At 40.0% G+C, this 12,647-nt stretch overlaps 1 protein-coding gene across 2 annotated transcripts in view; it reads right to left on the minus strand.

Moving 5' to 3' along the window:
• Window positions 1-12,647, minus strand: part of LOC121292202 (TOG array regulator of axonemal microtubules protein 1) — a 150,366-nt gene that overhangs the window by 29,501 nt on the left and 108,218 nt on the right. For both annotated transcript variants that reach the window (XM_041213879.1, XM_041213880.1), the window contains exons 10-12: window positions 12,410-12,591; window positions 8,549-8,705; window positions 5,267-5,404 (exon numbers count right to left, since the gene is read on the minus strand). In XM_041213879.1, coding sequence (XP_041069813.1) covers window positions 5,267-5,404; window positions 8,549-8,705; window positions 12,410-12,591 — 477 coding nt within the window. The remainder of the gene's footprint in view (window positions 1-5,266; window positions 5,405-8,548; window positions 8,706-12,409; window positions 12,592-12,647) is intronic.

The following is a 12,647-nucleotide window of genomic DNA, read 5'->3' on the forward strand; positions in this document are numbered from 1 at the left end:
CAAGTATTTATCCAAGTTCTCTTTTGAACATTACCACTGAATCTGCTTCCACCACCCTTTCAGGCAGTGCCTTCCAGACCACAACAACTTCTTGTGTAAAACAATGCTTCTTCATATTATCTCTGGTTCTTTTAAGGTCACCTTAAATCCGTGTCCTCTGATTATTGACTCTTGTCACTGGAAATAGTTCTTCTTTATTTACTCATCAAATTAGTGAGGATAGTGTAGAACTTCAGAAGGGTATAGACCGGTTGGTGGAATGGACGGACAAGTGGCAGATGAAACTTACAGCAGAGAAGTTTAAAGTGATTCATTTTGGTAGGAACAACACAGAGACACAATATACAATAATGGGTACAATTCCAAAGAGGGTACAGGAGCAGAGGGGCTTGGGTGTGTATGTGCATAAGTCATTGAACATGGCAGGACAGATTAAGAGAACGATTAATAAAGCATACAGTATCATACACTTTATTAATAGAGGCATAGAGTACAAAAGCAAGGGGGTTATGTTAAACTTGTATAGAACAAATTTGGGCTCAACTGCAGTACTGTTTCCAGTTCTGGGCACCACACTTCAGGACAGATGTGAAGGTACTTGTGATAGTGCAGAAGAGATTCTTAAGAATGGTTCCAGGATGAAGAACTTCAGTTATGTAGACAGACTGGAGAGGCTGGAACTGTGTTCCTTGGAAAAGGTTGAGAAGAAATCTGATAGAGGTATACAAAATCATGAGATGACTGGACAGAATAGTTAAGTAAAGATTGTTTCATTTATGGAAGGATCAAGAACAAGAGGGCACAGATTTAAGGTAATTGGCAAAAGAAGCAATGGAGATAGGAGGAAAAGCTTTTTCATGCAGAGTGTGGTTGGAATCTGGAATGCACTAAGAGTGTGGCGAAGGCAGGTTCAATCGAGGCATTTATGAGGGAGTTAGATTATTATCTGGACTACGGGGAGAAGGCCAGGGAGTGGCACTAGGTAAATTGCTCCTGCGGAGAGCCAGTGCAGACATAATAGGCCTCATGTCCTCCTTCTGTGCTGTAACAATTCTGTGATTATGATTTGGAAAACCATTCATGATTTTCAATTCTATCCAATTTACACTTGGCCTTCCCTACTCTAATGAGAATAACCCTAGCTTCTCCAATCTTTTCGCATAACTGAAGTCCATCACCCATGTCTTCTGGTAAATCCGTTCTGCACTCTCTCCAAGGCCTCAATAGCCTTCCCAAAACTTTTGTGCCTAGAATTGAGTTGGATGATCAGCCATGATCATAATGAATAGCGGAGCAGGCTCAAAGGGCCGAATGGCCTACTTATTCTCCTATTTTCTATGTCGACGTCCATGTCTAATTGAACGCAATACTCCAGCTGAGACCTAATCAGTGTTATTTAAAGTTTCAGCATAACTTCCTTACCTTTGTACTCTATGCCTCTATTAATAAAGCCTAGGATCCCATATGCTTTTTTTTTTAAATAGAAAATTAGCCTCCTCAACTTGTCCTGCCACCTTCAAAGATGTATGTACATACAATCCCAGTTTCTCTGTTGTGCACCCACTTTGTAGTTGTACCATTTAGTTTATATTGCCTCTCCTCAATCTTCCTACGAAACTGTATCACTTGCAGAAGATGCTTGTGTTTGCTCATACTCGGAGGCCAAGCCATAGTCAACACCTTCACTGAGGTGTACAAAAACACAGGCCTTACACTTAACCACACTGCACTCCCCTCCCAGTTATCAAAATCCACAACAAGGTTTTGGACAATATGGACCACTTTCCCTACCTTGGAAGCCTTCTGTCAACAAGGGCAGACATCGATGACGAGGTTCAACACCACCTTCTGTGTGCCTTCAGCTGCCTGAGGAAGAGTGTGTTTGAAAGCCAGGACATCAAACCCAGCACCAAGCTCTGGTCTACAGAGCAGCAATGATACCCACCCTCCTATATGGCTCAGAGATGTGGACTATGAACAAAAGGCACCTCAAAACTCTGGAGAAGTACCACCAGTGCTGCCTCCGCAAGATCCTACAAATCCATTGGCAGGATAGGCACACCAACATCAGTGTTCTTGCTCAGGCCAACATTCCCAGCATTTACTATGCTCGATCAGGTCCACTGGGCAGGTCATATCGCCCACATGCCTGACATGAGATTCCCAAAACAAGCGCTCTGCTCGGAGTTCCGACATGGCAAATGAGCCCCAGGAGGACTGAGGAAGTCTTTCAAGGACACCCTCAAAGCCTCCTTGAAAATGTGCAACATACCCACCAATATCTGGGAATCCCTGGCCCAAGACCACCCGAAGTGAAGGGAAAGCATCCGGGATGGAGCTGAACTCCTCGGGTCTCATCGCCAAGGGCTAGCTGAAGCCAAGCGTCGACAGGAGCGTGTGGCAACCCGGGCACCCCACCTCCCCGTTACCCCTACCATCGTCTGCCCCACCTATGATAGGGTCACGCACTGGATTCTTTAGTCACCTGAAGGCTCATTTTTAGTGTGGAAGCAAGTCATCCTCGACCTCGAGGGACTGCCTAAGAAGAATCACTTTATGCTTCTCTGCATTAAAATTCACTATCACAAGTCTGTACATTTCATCAAGTTTGTTACTATCCTCCTCGTTGTTTACTATATTTATGAGTTTGGTTTTGCAAATTTCAAAATGATGCCCTATATACCCACGTCTATATGTCATTATTTTATATCCAAAAGAGCAGCGGGTCCAAAATAGTTCCCTGGGAACACTAACTTCCCTTTCCTTCCAGTCTGAAATGCAATCATTCAAAACTACTTTCTGCTCTCTGTCCCTTAGCCAATTTTGTATCCATGTGCTATGTTGTCCTTTTAATCCCAAGGGCTCTTATTTTGCTAATAAGTCTATCACATGGCTATCAAGCGCCTTTAACTGCACTACCCTCATCAATCTTCCCTACTATTTCAAAGAACTTAAATAATTTAGTCAAACATGACTTGCCTTTAACAAATCCATGCTGAATTTCATTTATTAGACCATTGTTACAGACAGAAGAGATAGACAGACAAACTGCACTGATTTCCTCTCTTAACACCTGTCCATAAGCAGAAGGTATTTTGAATTAGTTTTTTTTAAATAGGCAGTGGCATGTTTTCCCAATCCCTCAGTTTTTGTGATCCAATTTACTAATAATCCACAGTAAACTCAAGTTAGGAATAACTCAGGAGGTTAGTTTATTTCTCTCTCTCTCTCACACACACAGACACACACACACACATACCATACACACATACACACGGAGTTTTAAAGTACAAGGACCACTGAAATGAATATTGGTTCACATAATTTACAGAGTCCCAAGTCAGAGTCCAATGAAGAATTCTTTCAAGTAGGCATTCAAATTCAGCTAGCTAAAGACCAGAGTTGTAGCATTCGCTTTTCAGTTGGTGCTGACCACTAGATGAAGTAGGTACACAGAGACTGAGCTGGTTCTGTAGGCAATGGGACAAAATCTTCCATCAGAGACATGCTTCAATGTACAGGCTGTTGTTCTGCCTGGCGGGGTCTGCTTCTTGGTGGTTCCCCGGCTGGATGTTACAGCAGACTGACTATTTTTCAGTTCTCAAAGTCATATCGGGATTTCAAAATGGTCACTTGAGTCACGTGACCTTGCTTCTCTACAATGATTTTACGGGGATGTTGATCCAGTGTCTGGAATTGGCTTTGATTTTGGTGCTGATAATGTCCCAGTTATTAGCGGTTGAAAGAGCTGCAATCTATGTTGAGGGTCGGGAAGCCATTGTCTAGGCAGACCACTGACTCCACGAGCAAGGTCAGCTTATTAGATGCAAATGACACTCCTGTGGTTAAGTGGGTCAGGACATCCCCAAGTGTGATACGAGTCTGGTTGCAGTTCTGTAGGCATAATGAGTTCTGATGTGCCACTCTTCTGGTCTTTTGTGATTACAAGCAGTCTGTACAATGTGTGAGATTCCAGAAGCTGAGCCAAGACTTATTTTGCTTTTGTAACTTCTGGGGACAGTTCCCAAAGGGCCAACCCTGTGGTCAGTTGACTTTAGCAACCATCTTTTTAGCCACCATCTTTTTAGCTCAGCAGGAAGCCCATTTTTAAAAATAATGAGGTTAAAGTTTTGAGTATATGGTGTTAGCATTCTTCTCATGTATCAGGAACCCAACACCATACTTTCCTAAATGCCAATTAATTGTGCCCTTAGATTCTCTCTAAAAGTTACTCCACTACCAACATTAGGGTGACTGGCCTCCAGTTGCAGGGTTTATCCCTCTCTTCTTTTTAGAAAACAGTAGTTAAAGTTTACAATCTTCCTGTCCTCTGGCACCACCCCCAAAGCCAAGGAAGACTGGAGGATTGTGGCCAGAGCCTCCACATACTTCCTTCCCTCAGTAACCTAGAATGCAAACCATTTTTTTTACTTTGAATATTGTCAACCAATTAAATGTGTACTCATGGTCTATTTTTTTAAAATCTTATCCAATATTACTACTGCCTCCTCCTCTGAGGGATATTGACAACATCCTCTCCGCAAGTGAAGATAGATGCAAAATACTCATTTAGTTCCTCAACTATACCCTCTGACTCCACAAGAAAATCTCCTTTTAGGTCCCTAAGTGTCCCCATACTTCTTTCCACTTCCCTTTTACTACTTAAAAAGATTTTGGGGTTTCCTTTTTGTTAGCTGCCAATATTCTTTCTTATTCTGTTTCAGACCATACTTAAAATCTCCAATTTTGTACAAGGCATCTGTCATCAGAGGCTGCACACCTGCTTTCTTTTACAGATACTGACTGGCCCGTTTTACATTTTATGTTTTTATTAATGACCAATGCGACCTGTACTGAATCTCATCACTGCAGGATAAATGAAGAGAGGCTGACGTTAAGTTAATAGGCTATAGGAAGAGTAAAACAGAAAATAAAGACAGATAATGATGGGAAATGGAAAAATTAATGTTGAGAAAAAAGGAAGAAACAGAAAATGGCTGAAATAAAACAAGACAGTAACATTCAATGGAATACAAAAACAACAGCTCGACACAATTTCTATTTTCACGTCCGTAGTCACGGACAGCGACAATTATGAAGCTGTAACTGTATACATGAAACAATTCTCGGTTCCTTCACCTTGAAGCATGATTTGGCTTCTACAGTTCAACTACGTAAATTGCGTTTGCCTGGAGGTTTCACATTCCATCAAATATTCTATTTTAGGAATCAATTCTTACTTATAGATTGAACAATTTCCTCTTACCAGAGCTTGGTGAGTTGGAAGTTCGATTTTTCCTCATACCAGTGCTGTGTTTGAGTTGCGAAGGACTAAGAGTGGCTATTTCCACAGGTGAAGAATCAGTTTTCAACTTAAGGAAAACATCACTGCTGATGCTCAAAGCTAAATTAAAAAGAAAATGCTCTTTGAAGTTTATTTTTAAAGAATTTGTTTTTGAATTTAGAAACTCACAAATCACAATTCAACTCCTCCAATAATTGTGGTTCTATTTTACAAGCAAAGATAAAAAATTAGAAGTACAGAAGAACACAGCCAATGCGAAGTTCATTAAATTGTAATTGTAAGAATCATACCAAAATGCCTCCCTTCAAGAAACAAGAACTTAATCATGGCTAGAATTTTCATCACTGTAATTTCTCCTGGTCAACGTGCTATATTGGTAAAGCTTACATTGTGACAAGATATTCGCTCACCAACTTTCCTTCCTTTCTACTGGTGAACAGGCCCAGAATGTGGAAAATCTCTTAATAAACCATTTATACATGATTGATTAGGTAACCAATGCTCTTAAACAAAAGTGCTTTGCATAAAGGAAACCATCCAATAAGATAATTATTTATGAAATTTATCCAAAATATTAAATGCTTAAAATTTTTAGGTAGACTTACAATTGAATAGTACTTCTACTTTAGTAGTAAGGAGAAATTAAAATAAATGAAATGGGAGAATTTTACAATGCACTTAAACAATTATTAGCCCCTCGGGTGATGCCAGTGAAACCAATTTGGCAGCACTCACCTCTGTTGGGCCAAACAATTGCTTCACTGGGTAAACAGAGTTCCCAAGGCTGTGCTGAAAGTGAGGAGCGAAATAAAAAGCTTGATAATCACTTCAAAAGGTACTAACTGGTTAATTGCCTTTGTTCTAAGCCTTGGTTCTGTAAATCTCCCAGAGTTCAGAGGAAAAAGAATGTTGAGCCAAAGCAGAACTTTCCAAAAACTTGGTCAAATAGTTGATACTTTCAAAAGAAGGCTTCAAGGGGTTGAGGCAAAGGGATTTATCAAAAAAATTCTAAAATGTGGAACCGAGGCAGCTGCAGGCGCAGGCAATGTTCAGGCAAAGGGATGGGTGAGATGTGCAAGAGGCCAGAATCAGAGGACCAGAACGTTCAGCAATGGGGAGCTATTGTAGAGCTGGAGAAAAGAAGAAGCCTGGAGCTGTGACAGCATGAATGGATTAAAACACAACATCAAGAATGTTAAATGCAAGGTACCTGTGACCAGGAACTAATGTTGTACAGTGAGGATGGGAATATTGGTTTAGCGGGGTGTGATGGATAGAAAATGAAAAGTAGAGCTTTCACAAGGAGGAACGTTAAGGCAAGGTGGGAGGCTAACAAGGCCAGCATTGCAGTAATTAAGTGGAGGCGACAAAGTCATGTCTGAAGTTTTCAGCAGTAAGGCAGGTTGAGGTCAGGACAGATGAGGGCAATGCTGGGGATGGAATTAGGACCTCTGTGATGCAAAGGTCATGGTGTCTGAATCTCTACTCAATATTGAAGAAAATGCTGAAATTATGAGAAGCCTGGTTCAGTCTAAGACAGTAGTTAGGAAAAGGAATGGAGTTTGTGATCAGAGTTTGGGTTTGAGGCAGAAATGAAGTTGATGTTTTTTGTATTCCCAATGTTTATCCGGAGCAAGTTAGATCTGATGTCAGAGAAGATAATAAGATAATTCTTTATGTAGATTATCTAAAGTATTAAATTCTTACAATTTTTGGGCAGATGTACAATTGAATAGTGCCTCTATTTTAGTAGTAAGGAGAAATTAACAGAACAGAGGTGGTGGAGGGGTAGAGCAAGGTGTCTTTGGCACATATGTGGAAGGTGGTCCCATGTCAATGGCCAAGGAGAAGCTTGTACTTGAGGGGGCCCAAGGATAGATCCTTAAGAACTCTGGTGGGGAGACTGCAGGGATTGGAAGAAACACCATTGTTAGAAATGCTGGCCCCAATATTTAATGGGAAGAAACTGGGAGCTGGCACGGAGGACTGGTGTAACGGTTGGGAAACCCGCAGGAATAAGTTTCCTAGAGGTCCTGTCTAATTTCTTTGACTCTAGTTTCCTAGCCAGCCAGATTGAGATGTTGGCTGCCTGGAAGGCAGAATGCCTGTGGCACTAGGCTGCAGTTGGGAAGCAAAGAGGTTTCCCATCCCTCCCACCCTAAGTGCATCAGAGAGGGAGAGCCCGGAGAAGACATCAAGGGGAGGGGGAAGACGTAGAGGGCCTCTGGTGGAAAAGGAAGAGGAGGGAGATGATACTGGGCAGGAGTTGAGGAGGGTTTGTAATTAGATGAGGAGAGGACATTAGGAGGGTCTTCAGAGGGGTCTAATTGCTGGGAGGAAGCAGGTTAGCTTGAGGGGCTGGAAGGAAGCACTCTTGTGCCTCCTAGCCCCCCAAGCATTATTGTAAAGTCACTTCAGCTCCAGGTTTCCTGAGCCCTGGGAAACCTGGCCAGCTGGCATTAAAAGGAAAACTCTCCCTAAATTTGAGGCAAGCAGCCTCTTTAAAATATTTTTATGCTGGATCCATTAAAGCCAGAATTGGAGGTGGGTTGAGGTTCAATCCCCAATTTTAGAAGCTTTAATTCCTTACCAATGTGTTAAAATTATTCCCACTGTGTTTATGATCACATAGATAGAAGTGGAACCAAGCGAGGACAGTCTCACTGAGCTGTGCAACGCAGGTTGCAGGGAAGTCAATGCCCAGTGGTCAAGAACAAAGAAAATGTACTATGAATTAGGAGTAAGAGGAGGTGGGAAAAAAAAGATAGGGGCAGCTAAATCATTTCAAATTGTTTTTGTTAAATGTTTAACTTATAAACACAAGATTACTTGCAGCAATACTATTCCTGAGTGGTGTTTAACTGAGCGTTGGTAATTTACGTTAGTATCACAATTGACACTTCTGCATAGCAATCTGAAAGTTCTCATGCAGACTGTGCACAACTTAACCCCTTTAAATTACAATTGCTCAGCTGCAGAGAAAAAATTTAAAGGGGCTGCACACTTGAACAAATTGCTTGCCTGCTCCCAATAAAATTAGAGAGTACATTGGTCACAACATACAAGCTGAATTCTTAATTAGCTAGCCAGCATGCAGCACAGAATTCTTTGAAGATGCTCACAAACTAAGCATCTAATGATAAGCAAACTAATGATTAAATACATGTTCGTAAGACTTTCCTATATAAAGTGCGAAGAGTGGCCACGATTTACAAAAGCAGTTGATCTATACAGTAACTTTACTTTCAGTTCGTGTTTTGTCTGGATCTACGTTCCTTAGTCTTTCATGTAATTTCTCTTCCTTCTTTGCATGATCGCCTTGTTCCTCTGAATGACACTGTTGCACTCCTTCCCGTTTCCTTTGCTTCATTTTATCCCGAGCTGATTTTGACATGGAAATCTTTTAAAGAAAGAATTTGCAATTATATAACACCTTTCTCAACCCCAAGATATCCCAAATCACTTTAGAGCTGATTAAGTCCTTTTGAAGCATAGTCATAGTCACTATTGCAATATAGGAAATGCAGCAGTCAATTTGAGAACAGCAAAGTGCTACAAGCAGGAATGGGATAGTGACAAAATAATCTTTGCTTTTTTTTAGTAATATTGGTTGAAGGATAAATATTGGTCATGACACTCGGGTAAACTCACCTACCCGTTTTTTGAAATAGGGCTATAGGTTCTTATATACCTGAGGAGGCAGAATGCAGCACTCCTCAATGATGTGTGCCTGGATTATGTGCATATGTATCTGGAGTAGAGTTTGAACCTTGCAACTCAGAGGCGAGAGTGCTACCCACTGAGCCAGAGCTGACACTTTTAGTGCTGAAATAATGGCTCAGAAATATTCCAAAGTTTTCTCAAACTGCCAATTGCTTTAAGTTCAGTCCTTGTTAGGTGGGTAAATGTAGCAGCTATTTTGTGGACTGCAGGGCTCCCAAACAGCGATGTGATTGGTCATCTTTTTTGTTTTTGTTGTTGTTTACTGGCAGAGAAAGGCGACTGGGCCACCAGGATGAGTTTTCCTTTTGGTTTAGCATCCACTATACCCATAGGTGATGTCTCAGTTCAACGTTTCAACTGAAGGAAAATACCTTGGACAACACAACAATCCTTCAGTACTGTACAGTTTAGATCATGTGCCATGGGGGCTGAATCCACACCCTTTTGACTTTTAGGTCAGAATCAAGCTGACACTTCTTGCAAAAGATCACTTAAATTATAAAATTGATTATATCTCTTCAATCACAGAAATATCATCCAGAATTCTAGAGTGAGGTTGTCCAGCATTTTCTGTTTTTGTTTCAAATTTAACTTGTTAGTAATCCAATAACTGTAAAGCTGTAAATAATCCAAAAATATTTTGCTACAGTAGGGCTTCTTATGGCATCTACTACTATACTTGCATGATTAGGATTTAAAATTTGTTGTGTAGTAAGTTGTAAAAGTGCAAGATCTTAACAACACTGAGGGAAACAGGGCCTGAGTGAACAGCACAGGCAAATGTCTATCTCCTTCACCAATCAACTTGAAGGAATGTGAAATAAGTAGTGCAAGGACTGGGAAGTAAGTGTAAATTAGAGTGAGTGAATTCTATATCAAATCAGAAAATGAAATATAGAGTGGGAAAGAGAAATTGGATTGAGGGAAAAACAGCAAAGTAAACACAAACAATACATTAAAAGTGTGCTTAGACTTGAAAGGATAAGACAATTTTCTATGGGTAGTTTAGTTCATATGCGCAAATACAGCAATTTAACGTCATTCATATATTTCAGTGGCGAGGTAGACTGAGATGCTGTTTTCATGAAATAACTCAGAAACTTCTGGATATTCATGTTTAATTGTGCATCTGTCCCTAGTCTAAAGTTGCTCTACCATTTAAACATAAATATAGACAAGCACCAATAGCTTCACCATTACTTTGACAGCAAAGTCATAAAAAAACAGCTGTCATGTATTATGAATTATGTTGTAAATATCTATTTCATAATTAATATGTTTTAGAATATAACTTTTAGCTTTAGGAAGTTACACTGTCAAATGTAAGGTAAATGAAAAAATCCTGCTTGAGAAACTGGTTATAATCCTGAAGTAAATGCAATTTAAACAAGCTTGGAGTTTATTACATTGAAAAGGTTGGGACTATGTTGACTTAAGAGGTTAACAGATAGAAAGGTAAGATTATAAAACAGCAGATGGGCTTACTTAGCTAAATAACTGGAGGCATGATATCTGCATTATTATGTTATTCACGTAGTTTCTCAGAATTAAGGACAGCTTTGGATTTAAAAGGTAGTCAATTTGCATTTCTACCTGGGAACCTGTGTATTACATTGGCATGGAGATAAGTGGAGCTTAGTGAGATACTTTGTTTTTGAATTTGTCTCTGTGAATTCAGATAACGCATAGCCAGCAGGCAAGACTGGCTAATGTTTGGAAAAGCAGCTAAGAGGCGGTGTCAGTTTCGAGTCTTTTGTAGCTTGTAACTCCTTGAAAGTCGAGAGATAAAGCTAGACGTACACCTGAAGTAGAGTAAATGCTAGATCTATCCTTCATGACACAGCCTGCAATGGGGAGCTGGTATTCAGTTTAAGACAAAAGTTGGTAAGGGGAAAAGAACTCGAAGACTTATTTAGTTGGAAGCTAAAAAAAAAAAATCTACAGTAGTCCTCAGTGAAAGGCAGTTAACCTTGTTGTAGTTGGAGTTCTGGAAGTAATAAGCTTGGTTGCAGTTTGAAACCATAGCAGCGGACTATTGGAAACCAAGGGAGTTTTCTGATATTTTAAGCCACGGAGCAAGAGTCGCAGGGAGACTGGATTACACAGCTCAAGCACCAGAGTTGTGAAGTCTGCAAAGAAATTTGAGGGTCATTTAGCACAAAATACTGGAAGAACCCCCATGAAATCTTGTACCTTGGAGAACTGCTGGAACACTGAAGAGAAATCAGGTTAAATTCCAGAGAGCTGTGATATACCTTTGGATCAGTCCCAGAGAAAATTGAATGAACTTTTCAAGATTTTGTAAGATAAGAGAACTCGTAGGGGACGATTAAAAAGTAAAGCTGAGTTTAAAGCATAAGTCTTTATAAGCTATTCTGATAAGTTAATAGTGCTTACTTCGTTTAATTCTTTTTGATATACGATAAAATTTGTTTTTGTTTAAAAATATGAAATATTGTAGTGTAGTTTTGTCAGTTAATTACTGGGGGTTCAGATATCATCTAGACCAAATTCCGGCATTTATTGCTTGTGCTAACTGCCCTTGGAAAGATGGCGGTGAACCACCTTACTGAATGCAGCCGAGTGGCTGGATCAGAATCTATTAAACATTGATGGAATGAAGGTTTTGTCTCTCTGCTGACCATATTGCTGTTGTAAAAAAATACATTTTAGTCTCAATAAGTTCCCTGTGAACATGATGCTACAACATAAAAGGGTCAATTTAATTCAAAAAGAATTTTAAAATAACAAGGCCACAAAATTAACCCATACAGAATGACTGCTCTGAGATTAAGGTTATGACGCATTAATGAGGCAGCAGGTGAGGTAATTTAGTTCTGCAACTAATCTAAACTGAGAATGCTTGATGAGTGCAGGTATAAAAGTTTCTTTGCATTATATTTAAAATAGCGATGAGTATTACTATGCATAACAGATTAGCAGTGTTCGCTCCTTGACACATAACAATATTGTCTTTTCTTAGAAATATTACATGCCGCTGAAGCTTTTCATCTTGCACTTATCAGGACAAGAATGCCAAATTTCAAAAGCAGCAACAATTTACACTGCATGACAGAAGGGTGCTGATTGGTTGGCAAGTCAACTCTGATTGGCCGAGGTGTTGAGTCAGGCCTCGGCCAGAGTTGACTTGCCAACCAATCAATACGCTTCTTTCATGCAGTATACATTGTTGCTCCCTTTGAAATTTGGCATTCCTACATCTGTCCTGATGATTGCACAAAACAGCATGTTTCTTTTTTCACCAATATTCAAGTTCTGTACTACCAAGCAACTATAAATATTGTAATACTTTCCTTGCATTCCAGCTCTTTTGTTTTAACTTGATTACCTCCCATTTATTAAGTGCTATTGTAGCATTACCTCTCTCTCATTCTCCGAAGCATCAAAGCCAGTTTGACTATTCTGGGGTACAGCCCTTCCATAGATTCCTGAAGGAGGATCCATTGTTTGCTTTAGGTCACAAATTTCATCCCCATTGTCAAAAGACGGGGTAATGGCTTGGCTGTATGTTAATGAGACTGACTGAGGGCTTCCAAAGACTCCTTATGGGAAGAAAGCAAAAAAAAATTGACGAAGAGTTACCTTATTTTCAAAAATG

This window comes from Carcharodon carcharias, chromosome 20 (assembly GCF_017639515.1).
Source record: "Carcharodon carcharias isolate sCarCar2 chromosome 20, sCarCar2.pri, whole genome shotgun sequence".
Taxonomy (NCBI): Eukaryota; Metazoa; Chordata; class Chondrichthyes; order Lamniformes; family Lamnidae; genus Carcharodon; species Carcharodon carcharias.